Source organism: Neomonachus schauinslandi, chromosome 5 (genome assembly GCF_002201575.2).
Source record: "Neomonachus schauinslandi chromosome 5, ASM220157v2, whole genome shotgun sequence".
NCBI lineage: Eukaryota > Metazoa > Chordata > Mammalia > Carnivora > Phocidae > Neomonachus > Neomonachus schauinslandi.
This window is the reverse complement of record NC_058407.1, coordinates 141210271-141230595: the sequence shown is the minus strand read 5'-3', so window position 1 is coordinate 141230595 and position 20325 is coordinate 141210271. Positions and strand designations below refer to the sequence as shown.

At 49.5% G+C, this 20325-nt stretch overlaps 2 protein-coding genes across 4 annotated transcripts in view; one reads left to right on the top strand and one right to left on the bottom strand.

The window, feature by feature from the left end:
* The window catches only part of PPL (periplakin), a 43778-nt gene extending 37747 nt beyond the window's left edge, over nucleotides 1-6031 (top strand). Inside the window, exons 19-22 of the mRNA XM_021698356.1 lie at nucleotides 349-432; nucleotides 1051-1167; nucleotides 1653-1745; nucleotides 2562-6031. Coding sequence (XP_021554031.1) covers nucleotides 349-432; nucleotides 1051-1167; nucleotides 1653-1745; nucleotides 2562-5225 — 2958 coding nt within the window. The 3' untranslated portion in view covers nucleotides 5226-6031. The remainder of the gene's footprint in view (nucleotides 1-348; nucleotides 433-1050; nucleotides 1168-1652; nucleotides 1746-2561) is intronic.
* Nucleotides 6032-6191: 160 nt separating this feature from the next.
* UBN1 (ubinuclein 1) overlaps nucleotides 6192-20325 on the bottom strand; it is a 39220-nt gene continuing 25086 nt past the window's right edge. For 2 of the 3 annotated variants that reach the window (XM_021698144.1, XM_021698145.1), the window contains 6 exons: nucleotides 14514-14564; nucleotides 14373-14415; nucleotides 11959-13179; nucleotides 10707-10950; nucleotides 10331-10420; nucleotides 6192-8408 (listed from right to left, as the gene is read on the bottom strand). In XM_021698144.1, coding sequence (XP_021553819.1) covers nucleotides 8359-8408; nucleotides 10331-10420; nucleotides 10707-10950; nucleotides 11959-13179; nucleotides 14373-14415; nucleotides 14514-14564 — 1699 coding nt within the window. In that variant the 3' untranslated portion in view covers nucleotides 6192-8358. Of the gene's footprint in view, nucleotides 8409-10330; nucleotides 10421-10706; nucleotides 10951-11958; nucleotides 13180-14372; nucleotides 14416-14513; nucleotides 14565-20325 lie in introns of those variants that run through there. The other variant, XM_021698146.1, reaches the window with a different exon arrangement.

Genomic DNA, 20325 nt, shown 5'->3' with positions numbered 1-20325 from the left:
CAAGTCACTGCACCTCCCTGTGCCTCGTTATCCTCCTAAACCAGAGACCATGACGGTGCTTCCCTCACAGGGCGGCTGGGAGATTAAATGAGATAATCTAAGTAAGATGGGAGAACAGTGCCTGACGTTTCGAAGCACTCAATAAACACTGGTTTCCAGGCAAAGACGATTATCCTCCCGGCCCTTCTTCACAGGGCCGGAGAACTGCCTTCTGTGATGAACAGCTGTACACAAGGAAGCCTTTCTTTACGCCTTGTGCTACAGAAGAAAAATTTCAGATTCTAAGGAATCCAGCTACTCTATCAAGTTTTTTTTTTTTTGATTTTTAAAGTCTCTGTTGTTTTATAGAACCTGCTAGATGAGATAGCAAGAAGGGAACAGGAAGTCCACAAAGTCTGCACCCACTCCCAGCAGTACCAGCAAGCTGTCAAGGTGAGCCTCTTCCCACCAGGTGCACTGCCCAGGGAAGCCTGGTGCCTGTAAACCGGCACCACCCTGAGGAAAACCCATGGTACCAGACACTGAATGCCAGAAAAGGGATTTCTACTGCTCAGAGCAGTACACAGGGAGAATTTATCCTCAAGGGGAAAAATGACCAAAGAAGAACAATGGAGGATAAACAAAATCGCTCCAACAGCACTATTTATAAAAGCAAAACAGAAAAACAAGAAAGCACCTAAATGGCGGATAGTAGAGAAACGGCCAGGCGAGTTATCCTTCCTCTACTTGTCACACTCACACAGGAGGGGGATCGGGAGGCAGCAAGGTGAGGAACTGCTTACGGCGCCGTGGTAAATGAAGGAGCAGAGTGCCACACGCGGGGCTGGGGAGAGCCCTGGGGGGGTGCTTGGGCGAGTGCTGGCACTTTCCTTTGTGTCCTAGGTTGTTTAGAGACCCAGCTCTGTGGTGCTGCAGAGCTGATGGTTCTCAAAACCTCCTGGCGGCTGATGCAGCTGTGCAGACCTCTGCAGACCTCTGCAGTCAGCTGCAAGGGGCACAACATTTCAGACTCCATGCCTTTGTCTGCCCTCTACCACGTCTCTCACTCAGGACTATGAGTTAGAAGCCGAGAAGCTCAGGTCCCTTCTTGATCTGGAGAATGGAAGGAGCAGCCACGTGAGCAAGAGAGCCAGGCTCCAGTCTCCCGCTGCCAAAGTGAGGGAAGAGGTGAGCTCTGCGGGCTGGGCCTCCTTGGAGCTGCCAGGGCCTCTAGGAAGCAGGGCATGCAGGCCTCCGAGATGTACACCCAGTAGGGAAGCTGGGCTGAGAAGCCCTCCTGGGTGCAAACAGGTTCAGTAAGAAAAAATAACAGACTTGTTCTTGGGCAGCAACGCTGATACACCTAGAAAGACAGGCTTCTGGAGGTATCTGGGCCAGAGCCATGGATTTGGGAGGCTCTCACTTTGCTCCTCTTAAGTACACATGGAGGGATGATGTGATTCCTCTACACACGAGAACATTAAGGCACAGAGATGGGGACTTAGCCTTCTCTCTCTAAATCCAGTTTTTCTATCAGTTGAGACTGCAGTCCAACTCCAGGTAGCAAGAGGCGAGAAGCCACGCTCTGTCCCCAAATGCCAGACTTTCCAAACACTGTCCAGCTTGCTCTTGCTTAGCCTGTTGACTCCTGTTTGCTGACTTCTCGCCTGTAGGAAGCTGCTCTTGCTGCCAAGTTCACGGAAGTTAACGCCATCAACAGACAGAGGCTGCAGAATCTGGAGTTTGCTCTGAGTCTCCTGAGACAGGTAATAGGTCTTAGTAAGACATTTTTTCTTTTTAGGGTTATATTTATTTTAGAGCAAGAGAGCGAAAGAGACAGGGGAGAGGCAGAGGCGAGGGAGAGAGAGAATCCCAAGCAGACTCCTCGCATAGCTTGAAGCCCAATCCCACGGCCCCAAGATCACTGCCTAAGCCGAAATTAAGAGTCAACCCACTGTGCCACCCGGGCGCCCCTCTTAGTAAGACATTTTACTCAAAACTATGCCAGCAGGTAAGAAGGCTCATTCTGCTTCTAAGAAACAGTCTGAGCTGGCGGCAGTGTCCCTTGCTAACATGGCTGGACAGCACCAGGCCAAGTACTGGCCCCTGCCAGCGCCTCTGTTGACATGAATGTAACACGCATGCCATCCAACATCTGCTGAGTTCCCAGGAGCAGGTAACTTATTTTCAGAAGCCCACGTCCATCCGTCCACACAGTAGAAAATGAAGTAGCACCACTGTGGAAACAAGCAGAGTGCAGAACAGGGGACAACCATCTGTGCACAGATACACATGTCTCAAAGATGACCCATAGCCTCTGGGAACACGACCAGAGTGTGGTTTCACTTCACACTCTTCTGTGGCTGTAAAATATTTTATCATTTAAAAAACCTAAACTACTTGTTTTTACCATTTTCAAAAGTAACCCTAGAACTCTAGTGACCTTGGCACTGAGGGAGCCTTGGGGGGTCACCGGACAACCAGTCTGATGTGTTCATAGGTGACCGAGGTGTGCTCTGACCGGTGGCAACAGGCCAAGCAGAGCGTCCAGCTTTAACCACGCACTGTCTTCTCCTCCTCAGCAACCGGAGGTGGGAGCGAGTCATGAGACCCTGCAAGGGAGCACAGCAGGCTCCACAGTGGAGGAGACGTGGAAGGTTCAGAAGGAGCTGGACGAGGAGACTGAGCGGAGACAGCAGCTAGAGAAGGAGGTCAGGAGCGCCCAGGAAGAAATCCAGACTCTGCAGAAGCGGAGCCCCCAGGAAGCGGTGGTCAAGAAGGAAGTGCTGAAGAAGGTGCCAGACCCCGCGCTCGAGGAGAGCTTCCAGCAGATGCAGCAGACCCTGGTGGAGGAGCAGCACAAGAACCAGCTGCTGCAGGACGAGCTGGAGACGCTGCGGCTGCGGCTGCGCGCCCTGGAGCAGGAGCCCAGGGACGGGGGGCAGGAGTACGTGGTCAAGGAGGTCCTGCGCATTGAGCCAGACAGAGCCCAGGCGGACGAGGTCCTGAAGCTCAGGGAGGAGCTGGAAGAGCTGAGGCGGCAGAAAGGCACCCGGGAAGCAGAGGCAGCCCTCCTGCAGCAGCGTATCGCGGCCCTGGCTGAGGAGAAGAACCGGGCGCAGGAGAAGGTGACGGAGAAGGAGGTGGTGAAGCTGCAGAATGACCCCCAGCTGGAGGCAGAGTACCGGCAGCTGCAGGAGGCCCAGCAGCGGGAGGGCCAGCTCAGGGAGGAGCATGAGGAGGAACTGACCTTCCTCCAGGACAAGCTCAAGAGGCTGGAGAAGGAGCGGGCCATGGCGGAGGGGAAGATCACAGTGAAGGAGGTGCTTAAGGTGGAAAAGGATGTGGCAACCGAGAGGGAGGTGGGCGACCTCAAACGCCAGTATGAGGATGAGGAGGCCAAGGCTCGCGCCAACCAGAGGGAGAAGACTGAGCTGCTCCGCAAGATTTGGGCCTTGGAGGAGGAAAATGCCAGAGTGCTGGTGCAGGAGAAAGTGCGGGAAATCGTCCGGCCGGACCCCGAGGCAGAGAGGGAAGTGGCCAACCTCCGCCTGGAGCTCGTGGAGCAGGAGCGCAAGTACCGGGCGGCCGAGGAGCAGCTGAAGAGCTACCAGGGCGAGCTGGAGGCACTCAGGAGGCGGGGCCCCCAGGTAGAGGTCAAAGAAGTGACCAAGGAAGTCATCAAGTACAAGACTGACCCTGAGATGGAGAAGGAGCTTCAGAGGCTCAGGGAGGAGATCGTGGACAAGACAAGACTCATTGAAAGGTGTGATTTAGAAATCTACCAGCTGAAGCAAGAGATCCAGTCTCTGAAAGACACCAAACCCCAGGTGCAGACCAAGGAGGTGGTCCAGGAGATCCTCCAGTTCCAGGAAGACCCCCAAACCAAAGAGGAAGTGCAGTCTTTGCGGGCCAGGCTCTCAGAAGAACAGAGGAAACAAGTGGATCTGGAAAGGGAGGGGGCCTCCCAGGAGGAGAAGATCAGGCAGAAGGAGGAGGAGCTGTCCCAGGTGAAGGAAAAGGTGGTCCAGCAGGAGGTGGTCAGGTACGAGGAGGAGCCCGGCCTGCGGGCTGAGGTGAATGCCTTCACCGAGAGCATCGACGTGGAGCTGCGGCAGATCGACAACCTCCGGGGGGAGCTGCGGCGGCTCCAGCGCCGGCGCGCGGAGCTCGAACGCCAGCTGGAGGAGCTGGAACGTGAGAGGCAGGCACGCAGGGAGGCCGAGCTGGAGGTGCAGCGCCTAAAGCAGCGGCTGGCTGACCTGGAGGAGGAGGAAGGGGAGGCCCGGGAGAAGGTGACCCTCAAGCAGAAGGTGGTGCTGCAGCAGGACCCCCAGCAGGCCAGGGAACACTCTCTGCTCAAAGTCCAGCTCGAGGAAGAGAGGCACCGGCGGCAGGTCCTGGAGAGCGAACTTGAGACCCTGAGAAAGAAGCTTGACAACCTGGAGAAGATGGAGGTCAAGGAGAAGGTGGTCTTCTCCGAAAGCATCCAGGTGGAGAAAGGTGACACCGAACAAGAGATCCAGAAGCTCAAGAGCAGCCTGGAGGAGGAGAGCCGGAGCAAGAGGGAACTGGATGCGGAAGTGAGTCGGCTGGAAGCCAAGCTGTCGGAGCTGGAGTTCTGTAACTCCAAGTCATCCAAAGAGCTGGACTTCCTAAGGGAAGAAAACCACAGGCTGCAGCTGGAGCGGCAGAGCCTGCAGCTCGAGACCCGGAGACTCCAGTCGGAAATTGAAATGGCGGCAACAGAAACACGAGACCTGAGAAACAGGACCACGGCAGACTCTGCGACGAACCTGGACTCCAGACTGTGGTCCCTGGAGAGAGAACTGGATGACCTCAAGAGGCTCTCCAAAGACAAAGACCTTGAGATCGATGAGCTGCAGAAGCGCCTGGGCTCCGTGGCCGTCAAGAGGGAGCAGAGGGAGAACCACCTCCGGCGCTCCATTGTGGTCATCGACCCCGACACGGGCCGGGAGCTGTCCCCAGAGGAAGCCCATCGGGCCGGTCTCATCGACTGGAACATGTTTGTCAAACTCAGGAGCCAGGAGTGTGACTGGGAGGAAATCTCGGTGAAGGGTCCTAGCGGAGAGTCCTCTGTGATCCATGACAGGAAGTCTGGCAGGAAGTTCTCCATTGAAGAGGCCCTGCAGAAAGGAAGGCTGACACCGGCTCAGTATGACCGCTATGTCAATAAGGATATGTCCATCCAGGAGCTGGCCGTCCTGGTGTCTGGGCAGAAGTAGGCACAGCCTAGCCCTCCGTCTTCTTGGAAGCCTACCCAGTACCACCGTGTCTTCTCCTCCCTGGCCCTGTGCAGACTCCTGACCTGTGCAGAGCTGAGCACATCCCCCAAGCCCTCGCTGTCATTCAACCTGGGTGAGGGACCTGCTTCATCCTCTGATGATCAGACAACCATGATGCCACTCTGCTGTCCTTTTCCACACACTTCCATCAGTAGACTCCTTGTATGACACCTGGAAGCAACCCGAAAAATCTAAAGCACACGACCCATGACGACTGAAGCAGACAAGCCTACTCCGAGCACCAGCCTTCACACCCCAGGTGGGGGGGACCCTCGGGCAGAAAGGCCTCCCTTCCACACACCTTTCCGTACATCAAAGGGCTGGGACCCTCAGGTCTGCTGACCTGCATTCACATCTCCCTGGGTACTGGCTGAGAGCAGACTTTCTGTCAGAGTCGTCCTGGTGAAACAGATCTGGGTTCTAGGCCAGAAAAGGTGCAAAGAAGCCAGAACAATGACCTTTGGTGCTAGAGTGAAGGTAAACTGTCAGCCAGACTGTCCCAGGAAAACGCACCATCAGAGAATGTGTTGTGGTTCTGAAATTAAAGTATTTTCATAAAGGTCTGTATTGCTATTAGCCTTAGTTTTAGTGCCGTACAAATCAGCTCATTGGTATTGAGGTATACTAACTATACGCTGACTTTTCACCAAATGAATTTTAGGTTCTCTGTTATCTCATGTATTATGTAAGAAAATGGGACTAGGGAACTCTATTTATAGTGCGAAAATAAACACCTGGTGGCTTGATTCTAATTTCATAGTGTTTCTTCTTTTGCATGTGAGGCTTTTTATTTCCTCTGCTCCCTCTTGGCTTATGGCCAAAATGGATATTCTACATCTACCAGCTCCTAGGGGAAGAATTAGTTGCAAAAAAGGTAAAAAGAATGAGAAACAATGTTTTGGAAACCTTGAAACAATTTATTGAGTTGCTTTATACAAGATTAACAATTTCCACACCACCCCCCAACACCAACATAGTCTCGCTGAACAAAAGCCACAGCCCCTCTCACACCTCAGGAGCGGCTGCACCGAGGGCAGCACCCCCACCTCCCCCGCCCCGGAGCCCGCTCTGCCTGCCGGGTGCAAAGGCTGTGGCTGTGTAAGTCATTCACTCTTTCGTTACCACAAATAAAGCATAAACAAGAAAAACAAATCTCATAAACTCCCCATCAAAGAAACGTTTCCCTGAGGCAAGAGGCATCACTAGATTCCTAAAAATGAGGGTATTCTGCTCCAGCTGCACACTCAATGGTACATGGGGAGGAGGGAGCGCTGCAGGGAAGGGAGACCTTGGGTGTTCTCGGGTGGAGAAACCTGGAGAGTTCCCACTGCTCAGTGTTCACGGGCGGCCTCTGCGCGGCTCTGAGCTCAGCAATACAAATCTCTTCTTTGGCTCTTTTGCTACTACCTAAGACTATTCTGTAAACAAACTGGAAACCCAAGTTGCAAAAAATAGGTACAATGAAGGGATAAGGAATCCACTCTAGCCCGATGTGAAACACATGTTGGTTCTTACGTTTAAAAAAGAAGAAAAAAGAAAAAAACCAAATAAACAGCAGAGGCCTAGCCGGACAGCTGACAGAGGTGTTGCTCCACTGGAACCCGGGCAAACCTCTGCATGAACTGAGTTACTGAGCACTATACCCTGGAAGGCAGGAACCAAGAGAGCTGCCTGTGTCTCCACACAGGTGTACATTCTGAGGAGGTGGATTACTCTTAACATAATTGCAATCATTTAGCTGAAGCAGTCAGTTCAGACACGCCTTGTGGTACACACTTCACGGGACAGGCAAGTGCCCTAACCATCCTCGTGAAGCAGCCGCTGGCTGAGTGCGCTCCGCGGTAGCTGTCCTAGTCTGTCTCTGGCGCACTCTCCAAGCTTACTGGCGTGCCACCCTTAAGTCAAAGCCCAGCCCTGCTGCGTGGAGAGCTCCAGGACGGCGAGCCTGTTTCTACATGGCAGACGCTTCACAGAGGTCTGTTCCTGCAGCTCTGCCTGACAATGGTTTCTAAACAAAACAAACTGGAATGTCTGTGACTTGGAACCCCTCATATCCTTGGCCCTCCAAAAGATGAAGGGCTTTGGGGCTCTGCAGTCCACCTGTATGAACTCAAATAAAATGAGGGCCCTGGCTGTACTGGGACTTGGGATTTGGGGGCCCAGATGACCTTCAAGTCAGGACGGCACAGATTATGATGTGCAACTGTAAAAAACTCAAACTGGCTATGTCTTAAATACAGACATATCTTTTAAAAAAGTCTTCATCTGAGATCCACCCAGAGGGCTGAATGGACGTGTGTCTAATTCTGCTCCACCATAAAGGCACTGGAATTATGTCTTACTATAATATGACATGCGAAAAGCAGTCCCATTCTATCCAATGCATTAATGGTAATGATGAAATCTGGACCAAAATAAGTGTCTTTAAAAATCCTGTCACAACTGTTGAATCTACAAAGGTCTTTTCTCTGAAAGAGCTTCATTGTCACGTTCAGCAGAGATGCTGGCCCCCACCATGATGAGCACACGTTAGGTGTTCTGAGTATTTTTCCAAAAAAACAAGGTAAGGTAAGTCTCCCAGCTGTTGTGTTAGCTGGGAGGTTTTTGTCCTGTTGAGCACACAGCCTGAGGATGGGACAGACACCATGACCATCCAGGGATCCCACTGTGGCCAGAAGGAGTCCCTGACCACTAGGGCACCATGAGGTACTCTGACCAAATGCCAGGGGTCAGGTGGATTTAAAGCATGTGTGCCAACTGCTCCGCCCTGACACCAGAGCTTCGTACATGACCCAGCGCGCACCCCAGCCCAGAGCTGCCCCTCCAACGATTGTCCATGACACAGCTGCGCAGCCCAGAGCACCACGCCAGTCCGTGCCTCCGGAGAAGCCCAGGGCTGCTCCCCTAACAGAAGGCACATCACAGTGCCAAGAGATGCTCCACTTAGCACTAACACCTTCTCCAGAAGAAAGCCAATTGGGGCAGAAAGAGCATAGTGATTATCCAGTTTCTGAGACCTACTTGTTCAGCTTCCGCCCAGACCTAAGTTAGTCGGGCCTTTCCTCTGAAGAGATCACAATTTCCGTGGTACACCGGGCCCTTTTCCATGAAGTTGAGAAGCATCTGGAAAAGAATAAGCAAAAATAACACAAGTCTTTCAGGATCTCGGATTCCCTCAAGGTGGCAGTAACAAAACCTCAAGGAGATCACCTAAATAGCAAAAGGCCCCCGAACGCTGAGCCCAAAAACCCTTGCCAGAGACTGAGTGCACTGCTACTTGTGGCAGCTCGCAGTGTGCATGGCACTCTGAACTCTGTAATGGCAGCTGCCCGCTGCGTGCTGCGCACCCAGAGCCGCTTCCGTTCCCCGCTGCCACCACCATCCCCTGGCGCGCTGCGCTCCGCTCAAGCAGCAGTGAGCACTCTCACCATCAAAACCCTCAGGCCCTACAAAGACAAGTTCAAAGGTGCTAGCATTCCGAGTCTGCATGGGAAAGAAAGCAAAGCAGACACAGTCACACAGCTGAAATAAGCAGGCAGCTTTTCATTTACAACCACTCAATGTAATCCTCCTACGTGAAGAAGGGCTAAAGGAGACAGAGAGGGTACAGGAAAGTGCTTTTCCTTTTTTCTGTTGTTGAAAATATCACAGGCCAACAGTCATGTTCCAATGGCTCTTCAATTATTTTGTTTCTGTTTGAAAGTGTGACATTCTGTGTGCCACAGAAATTGTGACCTCTTCAGAGGAAAGGCCCGACTAACTATGCTCTTTCTGCTAAGTGGAGCATCTCTTAGGCACTGTGATGTGCCATCTTTCAAACCACACACTCTCACCTAGGTGGCTCTGTGACCCCCATATTATCCTCTTAGCTACTACAGCAGCCGCCAGTTTGCAGAGTAAGTGCACTGTAGCTATGGCTTCTCTAGAGGAAAATGGAGTCACTGTGGATCCAGGAAGCTTAGCCCCTTGGTTCCTTTCTCTAAAGAAGCAAAATTTCCATCTTGAAAATTTTCAGTCCAGTCTTATGCCCAGATGGCCTGTGGTGTTCACTAGGAATGCATCAGCCTTGGAACACGGGGGCCAGAGATCCATAGCAAATCTGGAGATAGACAGAGACTTGGGAATCGTTAGGCCACAGGCATGCCCAGCCAGGCAAGCTCCCTGTCTTACTCCCACCCTGGCACCTGTGCACCAGGGCTACCCAGGCTCAGCTTCCTGAAGAATGGCTCTCCCCTGACTGATGTAGCATCCCCGGTCCTCTCTGGAGCAGGTCTAGAGTAGTAAGAAGAGCACAGTAGGCCAAAACCAAGATCCCATGAGGCTTCCCACCAGTGTGCCATTAGGCGTGTTTACGAATCATGTTCCAGCACAGGGCGAGGCCAATCACTTACTAGGAAGGTGCCAGCTGGAGCATCTGTGTGGCCTTCTCACAGCAATACCACATCCCTTTCTGAAATCTACTGACCTACAGAGATGAAAAGCAGGAAGAGAAGAGGAATGCTGCCCCAGGTCCTGCTGTGCTCCCTAATGTCTGCCTTCACCCCTGAACTCAAATGAAAGATGTTCCTCTCTGGCACACAGGCTGGTATCACAAGTAAGGGTCCCTCCTAAGACCTTGCCCCTGTGACCTTGCTGCTGTTTGGGCTCTCCCTTTCACTTTTAAGTTTAGCTGGCAGCACCTGGAAGGTAAAGGCCTTTCAGTGCCCCAATTAGCCCTTGGGTATTAGCACCGATGTGAGCACCAACTTTAGCTAAGGGAATTCACCTGCCTCACACAAGGGCCATTACAACTTCCCCTGTGATCACACAGGGTAAGGCTGACCCAGTGGCAGTTCCAAGTGGGGAACGAGGGGAAATTTCAAAGTGGAAGCCTCTGTCGGTCTCTCTGAGTACCCAAAGAGCCAGAGTCTTGAAGGACAAACCAGGACGACACTGTAACAGCAAGCTGAAGACACTGAACTCCCTGGCAGCAGACAAGGCATCTAATGGGTAGGGAGAAGAATGACGGTACGGGATGCACGGCACTCTGATCACCTGGCAATTACCTGGCAGACTCTGCGGGATGTGGGTGGACACGGCAGCGTGTGGGAGAGGCGCTGCACGGGGTGGGCTGGAGTGCAAGCCAGCCAGGAGACCTGAGAGAAAACAGGAGGGGAGAAAAGAACAAAACACACACATTGAAGACAGGAACAGAAAAGCTGCTTCAGCGGTTGAGAGCCCAGACAACCTACTGGACCGGTTCTGGGTGAGAACCCCAAGGGGAGGGAGGGCTCAGCATGGATCCCAGGAACGCTGCCCATGGTCACACACCAGACAAAACACAGGAACCCAGCACACGACAACAGAACTCATCAATGGGGGCACAGGCGCTGGGGAACCTTCTGTCCCTCCAGCATGAGGAGAAACGAGAGCAGCACTTACTATGGTTGAGGCCGTGGTGGAATGTCCCAGGGGCAGGACCCGTGACGATGGCATCCTTGGAAACCCCTGCTTTCGCAGAGGACTCGGCGCTGAAGGAGAGCACGTGGAGGGGAAACTGGGAGATGATCCCCAGGGAGCTGGAGTTCATGGCTCCGGGCAGTTTTGGGCTGCCGGACTTGTAGGATGCAGACAGCAGATTTAAGGGCGAGGAGCTGGCCAGCAGCACAGCCCCACTCGTTCCTTTCTGGGGAGGAAACACAGCATGGTCAGAAAGCCAGCTCCGTCCGCAGCTCACACACAGACCAAGGCTGGAAACGGACGCGGGGACCCACTCGTAGACCACCCCTCAAGAAGGTGCCCCGTGCTCTGCCGCCCCAGAGGAAGGAAGAGGACAGCCTCTGAACTGGCGTGGAATGGCTCCTAGGACAGTGTTCACTTAAAAAGCTGGGTATTAACTATGCCTCCTTTGTGCAAGAAAGGAAGGATATCTTCTGTAGATATCCACAGATGACACACACTGGTGTGTCCATATTTATATACATAAAACATACATATATTTGTTTGTATGTTTTTAGAAAAAACAGGAAAAATGTGAAACTAAGGAATATAGTCACCTTGCAGGGGTGGTAGGACAGGATAGAGGCAGGTGAGACCTTGCTGAACATACCTTTCTATAGTTTTGTCTTTGTAAACACATAATCCTTTTATACACTGGAAAAAAGAAAACAACTGCTCTCTCCCATGCCCCCAACCTGCATCCAAACTTCTTGTAATTACCCACAGGCAAGCCTCATTAACCACTGGACTCTGCCAAACTGCCTCTGTCTGACCTGCAGAATCCTTTAAAACCCAACCAAAAGAGTCACTCTTCCTGAGGCATGAACATCTCCACAAAGCTGATGATCTGAGCGGTGACAGCATTTCGTTTACTTGTTTGGAGAGATGGACAAGTAGGAGCTATGAGACAGGAAAAGAGTTTTGTGGCTCGTTCTATACCACCCAGGATCATAGCATCCCTGTAAACCAGGCCTTTCCCTCTGCTGATCCTCAAGAGAAGTTTCAGGCTCTCCTAAGATTCCTACCACCAGAAAAGTAAAGACCTGAAAACAGGAAGCCCAGTCCTCCTTCCAATTTCCAGGCTCACTGTTCCTACCTGACCTTCAGTGTCAGATCTCACTCTCCGAGCAGGGCAAGGCAAGCGGCCCTGTCCACAAGACCCACGAGGGGCGGGCTGCTGTGCCAGGACACTCACTGGCAAGGAGGTAGACGATGTCACGCTGCTAACCGCGCTGGACTTCAGGGAGGAGGTCAGTAGCTTTGCCACTCCCTGGGTCCCACCACTGGAGTCTCCACTTGGACCACCCGGAGGGGCCACCAGGGTCAGCTTCTGGGAAACAGGTGGTTTTTTCACTGCAGAGCCTGGGACAGGTCTGCTGGCAGACGGTCCTGTGGAGGGAGGTTGTACGCCGGGGAGCAGGTTCCCGGAAGCAGAGCTCTGGACTGGTGTTCCTCCAGAGGAAGAGCTGCCAGAAGAAACCCCGTGTTTAGAGACCGAGCTGGCAAAGGGACTATTCTTGTAAGATGGCCCTGAAGAGCTGGCTGAGTGCTGTTTTGCTGGATGGCTCAGGGCAGTGGAGGACGAGGCTGGGGTCTTATGAGAGTTGCTGCTAGAGGCTGGTGTGCCTCCTGAAGAGGCCGGCGTGGAGGGATGGAAGCTCTGGCCCTTGGTTGCTGTCTTCACAAGCTGGAGGAGGGAACGATGGCACTGCGGGGAGGAAGGCTTTGGGCCCTGGAGCTTATTGACAAAAGGAGCTGGAGGGGTGAAGCTCTTTTGCTGTTGAGTGCCTGCATGAAAGACTTTGACTTGGGGGCCAGGCACAGGAGCTGCCGCCTGGGGTGCATGAGGCGTCCGTGGCAAGCCATGGTGCTTTGCTTTGGACTGGTGCACTTCCGACAGGCCCTTGCTGAGCGTGGCCTGACAGGACAGCTCTTTGTAGCCAGAGCTCTCTGGTTTTGTCTCCTGAGAGGACTGCCCCAGTGCCAAAGCCTGTTCGGCCAGAAAATTGAGGGGAGACTGCAGGGAACTAGAGGCTGGTGGGGCAGAAGGGCTGGGCTTTGGAAAGTTCCTCTTCTCTTCTGAACACACGACGCCCACCATCTTCTCTGCAGGTGCTTTTGAGGGTGCCGGCAGTGGGAACTCAGAGCTCCCACCTGCTCTGCTGCTCAGCACAGCCAGTTCCTTAGACACCACCTCCAATGAGGAGGCTGAATTACGGATCAAGTCTCCATCCAACGAGTCCTCCAGGTTGATAGGAGCAGGATTAGCAAGGCTGCCAGATGCCTGGGCTGAGAGCTCCCTGTTTGCAGCCCCAGTGCTCAGGCCTCCTCCTGGGTGTTCTGAAGGCAAAGCCAGGGGGCCGCCAATCTGGCCTGGTGGGATGGAAACCTTTTTATCAGGCTTAGTAGATGATTCCTAAAGGAAAGCAGGAATTCTGATGTTTAGAAATGTCCAAAGGTGCCAACACTGGCCCTGTGGTGAGAACACAAATGTGAGAACACCACAAGGCCCAAAGAACCAGGTCTTCCTGTACAATCACAAAACAAGACAGGAAGAGAGCGGTTGCCACACCTGCTTGGACTTGAAAGTGCTGAACTCCTTCACCCCCTCTGGCTCCTGTCTGGCTGGCTGGGGCTGGGCTTACCAAGCTTGCTTTCTTGCTAGGGACCCATCCACCCACAAAGAAACTCTTCTTCTCTCTTTCTGAAAAAGCATAAGACTCGAGCAAAGAGATGCTCTCCCTACTGGGCACACACTGTCTCAGAGTACTCCCAGCTGCAATCAGAAAATGATGCATGGCATGAGAATTGCCTTAAATTAGCTTTCTTCTCCTCCTTGGTCTTCTCCAGCATCTGTCTCCTCAGTTGGGTGCAAAGGAAAAGTCCTGTCACAGGAGTGGGAACAGGGTCTACCTCATCACTCTCACATTCCAAGTGCTTAATGCAATTTGTCCTAGACACTGTAGGACCTCAACAGATACTTTAGAATACAGAGTTTACACAGCTTATTCTCATGGACTGTTTATGTACGGTTAAGGACACTATAAAGCCACATTAGCTGTTAAAAATTTCAGTAAAACAGCAATTTTTACTACATTGAAAGGCTTCTGCAATGCCTAAGATGGTTTTCAGTTCCCCCCATCTCCACCAGGCAAACACAACAAAGCCACCTGTCCCTTCTGGTACAGCTCCAGGCAAACCTGCACCTGGCTAGCAGTGTTCTTTCACGAAAAAGAGTATCATCACACTATACGACCTTCACATCTGCAGGGGCTCTTCACTCCTCAGAGGACTGTCAGGAAGACCTCATTGAAATCTGACCACCACCACCACCACCACCACCACCACCCCAGGAACGGGCCAGATGGGTACTGTCTCCTAGAACTAAGGCTGGAAGGTACTAAGTGGCCTGGCTCAGGTCTCTGCCCTGCCAACCTCAGGCTCCTGCGATGGGCCAGGCTGCCTCTTGGACAGCCTCAAGGGTGCCATCCTGAAGAGCTGTCCCCCAGTCCAGCCAACCTCAATGAGCTGCTCTAGTCGCTTAAGAGGTTTCATACGCATGGCTGGAGAGAAAGGAGAAGAGCACATGACCTGAGCAGGCTGACTCACCTTCATCTTGATTTTGGAAGAGGCCATTACTTTTTTCTTGGCCCTGTTCAAAGGAATGAACACAGAAACGGTTTAGAGGAGATCCACAAAGGAGGTGAAAATAACAGTCGCCCTGAGAAGAGAAAATACTGAGACACTCACAGGATTGATGTCAAGTGCCCATGGCCTCGTCTGCTCTCCTTAAACAGAGTCCTGAAACAGAGAGAGAACACTAGGCAGTCTGTGGAAACCCCCTGAAGGCAGGCTCTCTGCTTCTAGAGCTTTCCTACCATCCCTGGTACTCAGTGGCTATTACACCTTAAATGTCAGTGGCCTGGTGAGCTTAATTCCTAAAATGGCTGCACTGGCCACTGGAAAGCAAATAGTCTAGGAGTGACCCAAAAAAGCTATGGGTTTGCCGCAAAATTTCTCATAGTGATTTTTCCCCTAAAGGCAGGAGTGCTTTCCTTATTGCTGATTCTCATCCCTTCCAAGAGTGAGATGTGGAGTGACCACAGCACCTCTTTCTCCAGAGAAACAACAGAATTTTCTTTATGCCCCTCCCTATGCACTTTTTTTTTTTTTTTTTTAAGATTTTATTTATTTTTTTGACAGGGAGAGCGCAAGAGAGGGAACACAAGCAGGGGGAGTGGGAAAGGGAGAAGCAGGCTTCCTGCTAAGCAGGGAGCCCAATGTGGGGTCAATCCCAGGACCCGGGAATCATGACCTGAGCCGAAGGCACTTAACAACTGAGCCACCCAGGCGCCCCCCTATGCACTTTCAGGTGTTCAATCTAAAGAAAAGAGCAAGTCCACCTAAAGAAGGGACACAAAGAAAGGCTCCATGCTTTGGATCCTGGGAAGATGGTGGAGTAGGAAGCACCGGGAATTGTCTACCCACCTGGACAACAACTGCACTAATAGAATCTAAAACAACTATTTTGGGAGTATCTAGGTGGCTCAGTCGGTTGAGCGTCCGACTCTTGATTTGGCTCAGACTCAAAGTGGAGTCTGCTTGAAGATTCTCTCTCTCCCTCTCCCTCTGCCCCTCACTCCCTCACATACTCGCACTTTCTCTCTAATAAATAAATAAATAAATCTTAAACTAGAATAACGATTTTGGAATTCTAGAGTATGTTGAAGGCTTACAACTTATAGGGGAGGGCCTGGAGGGTAAATTGCTGTCAATTTCAGCTCTTAGCACAGTTGCAGCCTTCTGTTCCCAGCCCCATGGCAGGTAGCCATACATGTGTCCCCAAAGCAGCTTACAGGAACTAGGGTGGGCAAAAATGACCCTGTGCTCCAAGTATCGGGAATCTTTGCTCTGATTGCTGACTGCTGCTTTTCATCACAGAGATGCAGACAAAGAGGTGGGCAGCCACTGCTGTCAACCTCCCACACCACCCACCTGTGACAGGCCCTTGCCCCTCTGGCTGAGGTGACTTCCAGGGGATTTGAAAAACTGGTGCCCTTTTCCCCTCCTTCACTGTTCACTTTCCCACTTTCAGGAGACAGATATTAAGAAACAGACCATTCAAAACTGCGTATACGGGGAAAAATGAGAAAGTGAATACACGTGCCCAAGGAAGGGTTCAGACAAGACCTGGGAAGACATTAAGTTTACACTGCAGGCTGCTCCCAGGCACAGAGACAGCCCACAACCTTCGCAAAAACAAAAACAATATACAGAATGGGGGCCATAGTTAACAATACTGTATTGCATGTTCAAAAGTTGCTGAGGGAGTCAATCTTTTTTTTAAAAAAAAAGATTTTACTTACGAGAGAGAGAGGAGAGAGAGAGAAAGAGAGCACGAATGTGGGGGGCAAGCAGAGGGAGAGGGAGAAGCAGACTCCCCACTGCACATGGAGCCAGATGAGGAACTCGATCCCAGGACCCTGGGATCATGACCTGAGCCAAAGGCAGACGCTTAACCGACTGAGCCACCCAGGCGTCCTTTTTTTGTTTTTTTTAAGTAGGCTCCAACGTGGGGCTTGAACTCATGACCCTGAGATCAAGACCTGAGCTGAGATCAAGAGTCGGAGGACGCTAAACCAACTGAGCCACCAACGTGGCCCTAAGAGAGTCAATCTTAAAAAGTTCTCGTCAGGGCACCTGGGTGGCTCAGTCGGTTAAGTGCCTACCTTCGACTCAGGTCATGATCCCAGGGTCCTGGGATTGAGTTCTGCATTAGGCTCCCTGCTCAGCGAGGAGTCTGCTTCTCCCTCTCCCTCTAGCCCTCCCCCCCCTGCTCGTGCTCTCTGCCTAATAAATAAAAATCTTAAAAAAAAAGTTCTCATCAAAAGAAAAATTGTAACTATGTGAGATGATGGATGATCCCTAGATTTACTGTGGTAAGCATTTCACAACACATACAAATATCAAACCATTATGTTGTACACCTGAAACTAATATTATATGTCAATTACATCTCCAAAAAAACCAAGCAATAAAAACAATAACAAACAAAAAGTAAACCCTGGGGAAGTGAGAGAATCTGATTTCTAGAGTTACCACATTCAATTCAAATGTCCAGTGCTCCACACACATGCATAGAAAAAAATCATAAGGCATACAAACAAACAGGAAAGTATGGGCCATTCAAGGGAAAAAATACCCAGAAACTCTTCCTGAAAAAGACCTAATGGCAAATACACTAGACAAAGACTTTAAAACAATGATCTTACAGATGCTCAAAGAACTACAGGAAGATGTAAAGTAAAAAAAGAATACGTGAACAAAATGGAAATAGCAATAAAGAGAGAAAACCTAAAAAGAAATTAAGAAGAAATTCTGGAGCTTTAAAGTGCAGTAACTGAAATGAAAAATTCCTTGGAGATGTTCAAACACAGATGTGAGCAAACAGAGGATAATCGAAATCACCAAGTCTGAGGAACAGAGAGAAAAAGACGGAAGAAAAGTGAACAGAGCAGAGGGATGTGTGGGACACCACCTCTGTAGAAGTCCCAGGAGAAGAGATGGCAGAAAGGGCAGAGAGAGCAGTGGAAGAAATACAGCTAAAAACCCCCCAATGAAAAAGATCAACATAAACATCCAAGATGCTCAATGAACTCCAAGATGAACTCCAAGATGAACCCCACACAGAGAAACATTGTCATCAAACTTTTAAAACACAAAGAATCTTGAAAGCCCAAGGGGAGAAGTAAAATCATCACATAAAATTATCAACAGATTTCTCATCAGAAAAGTTGGAGGCCAGAAGATAGTGGGCTAATATATCCAAAGTGCTAAAAGAAAAGGTCCAACAAGAATCATATATCCAGCAAAACTGTCCTTCAGAAGTGGGGGATATATGAAGATACTCCCAGATGGACAAGGGCTGAAGGACACCGTGACCACTGGACTGCCCTGCAGGAAATGCTCAAGGGCACCCTGTGAGGTTACATAAAAAGGACACCAGACAGTACTTAAAAGTCATGTGAAGAAATAAGGATCACAAAAAAGGAAATACAAGGGCAATTATAAAAGCTAGTTTTCTCGGGGTGCCCAGGTGGCTCAGTCGGTTAAGTGACTGACTCTTGATTTCAGCTCAGGTCATGATCTCAGGGTCATGAGATCGAACCCTGCATCAGGCTCCACACTCCGTGCAGAATCTGCTTAACATTCTCTCTCCCTCTCCCTCTGCCCCTCCCCCTGCACATGTGTGAGTGCATGCGCTCTCTCTCACGCGCGCTAATAAAATAAATCTTTAAAAAAACAAGCTAGTATTCTCCTAACAGTGGTTCGTAACTGAACTTTTCATTTTCTACATGATTTAAGAGACTAATACATTTAAAGAAAAAATAGCAATTATTAGTGTAAAAGCTAGTATTACTGTAACTTTGGTTTGTAACTCCAAATCTTGTTTTCTACATAATTTAAGACACTAATGCATTTTTAAAATTATTAGCTAATGTTTTGGGGCACACAATCTCTAAAAATGTAATTTTGTGACCTCAGCAACCAAAGTGGGGACAGAACTATAAGGGAGCAGCGCCTTTTTTTTTTTTTAGATTTTTATTTATTTATTTATTTATTTATTTGACAGAGAGAGACACAGAGAGAGAGGGAACACAAGCAGGGGGAGTGGGAGAGAGAGAAGCAGGCTTCCCACTGAGCAGGGAGCCCTATGTGGGGCTTGATCCCAGGACCCTGGGATCATGACCTGAGCCAAAGGCAGATGCGTAACTACTGAGCTACCCAGGCGCCCAGAGGGCAGAGCTTTTATAGGTCAGTGAACTTATAGAAGCAAGCCCTTCCTTTATCAGTAATTAATTTAAATATGAATGGATTAAACTTTCCAATCAAAACAAAGATTGGCAGAATGGATAAACACACATGATCCAACTCAATGCTGTCTATAAGGAACTCACTTGAGACCCAAAGACAAACACATTGAAGGCAAAAGGATGGAAGAAGATATTCCACACAAATAATAACCACAGAGAGCAGGGGAGGCTATGCTGATATCAGACAAAATACACTTTAAATCAAGAAAGATTACAAGACAAAGAAGGACATCACATATTAATAAAAACTTCAAAACAGCAAGAAGATATAATAATTACAACCATTCCTGTACTGGAAGCAAAAACTGACAGAAGTAAAAGGAGAAATGGACAATTCTACAATAGGAGTTGGAGACTTCAGTACCCCACTCACAATAATGGATGGAACACCAGACATAAGACAAATAAGACAGTAGAAAACAACACAGTAAACCAACTAGATCTAACAACATACACAGAACACTCTACCCAACAACAGAATCACATTCTTCTCAAGTGCATATAGGACATTTCCCAAGACAGACCATATGTTAGGTCACGAATTAAGTCTCAAGAGATTTAAAAAGATAGAGGCACCTGGGTGGCTCAGTTGGTTAAGCGTCTACCTTCGGCTCAGGTCATGATCCGGGGTCCTGGGATCCAGTCCCCCATCGGGCTCCCCGCTTAGCGGGGAGTCTGCTTGTCCCTCTCCCTCTACACCCCTCCTCACTGCTCATGCTCTCTCTCTCAAATAAATAAAATCTTAAAAAAAAGAAAGATTTAAAAAGATAGACACCATACAAAGTATCTTCTCTGACCACAGAGGATATAGTTACAAATCAGTAATATGAGTGAAACTGAAAAATACACAAAATTGTGGAAATTAACCAACATACTTCTTAAACAATCAATGAATCAAAGAAAAAAATCACAAAGGAAACTAGAAAATACTTAAAGATGAATGAAAATGAAAACACAATATACCAAAACTTATGATACAAAGGATGCAAAGGGAGTACTTACAGCTATCAACATTTACATTGTAAAAAACAGATCTCAAATCAACAACCTAACTCTACAACTTAAGGAACTAGAAAAAGAATAAGTTAAACCTAAAGAAAGCAGAAGGAAGGAAATACAGATTAGAGCATAGGTAAATAAAACAATAAAGCAACAGAGAAAAATCAGTAAGAGCAAAAGTTGGTTCTTCGAAAACATCAACACAATTGACAAACCTTTAGCTAGACGGACTAATAATGTTCAAGAGGATACTCAAATTACCAAAATCAGGAAAGAAAGTGGGGACGTTGCTACTGATTCTACAATAAAAAAGGATTCTAAGAGAGTACTATGAACAACGGCACACAACAAATTGGATTACCTAGTTGAAATGGACAAATTCCTACAAACACAAAACCTACTAAGACTTTCTCTATTTCCCAAAGAAATACAAAATCTGACTAGACTTGTAACTAGTGAGGGGACTGAATCCGTTATCAAAAATCTCCTGACAAAGGGAAGACCTGGACCTGATAATGGCTTCATGGGTGGATTCAACCAAATACGTAAAGCACTACTACCAATCCTTCTCAAACTTTTCCAAAAAACTGAAGAGGAAAGACTTACAAATTCATTCTATGAAGTCAGCATTACCCTGATACCAAAACCAGGCAAAGACACCACAAGAAAATTACAGACCAATATCCCCT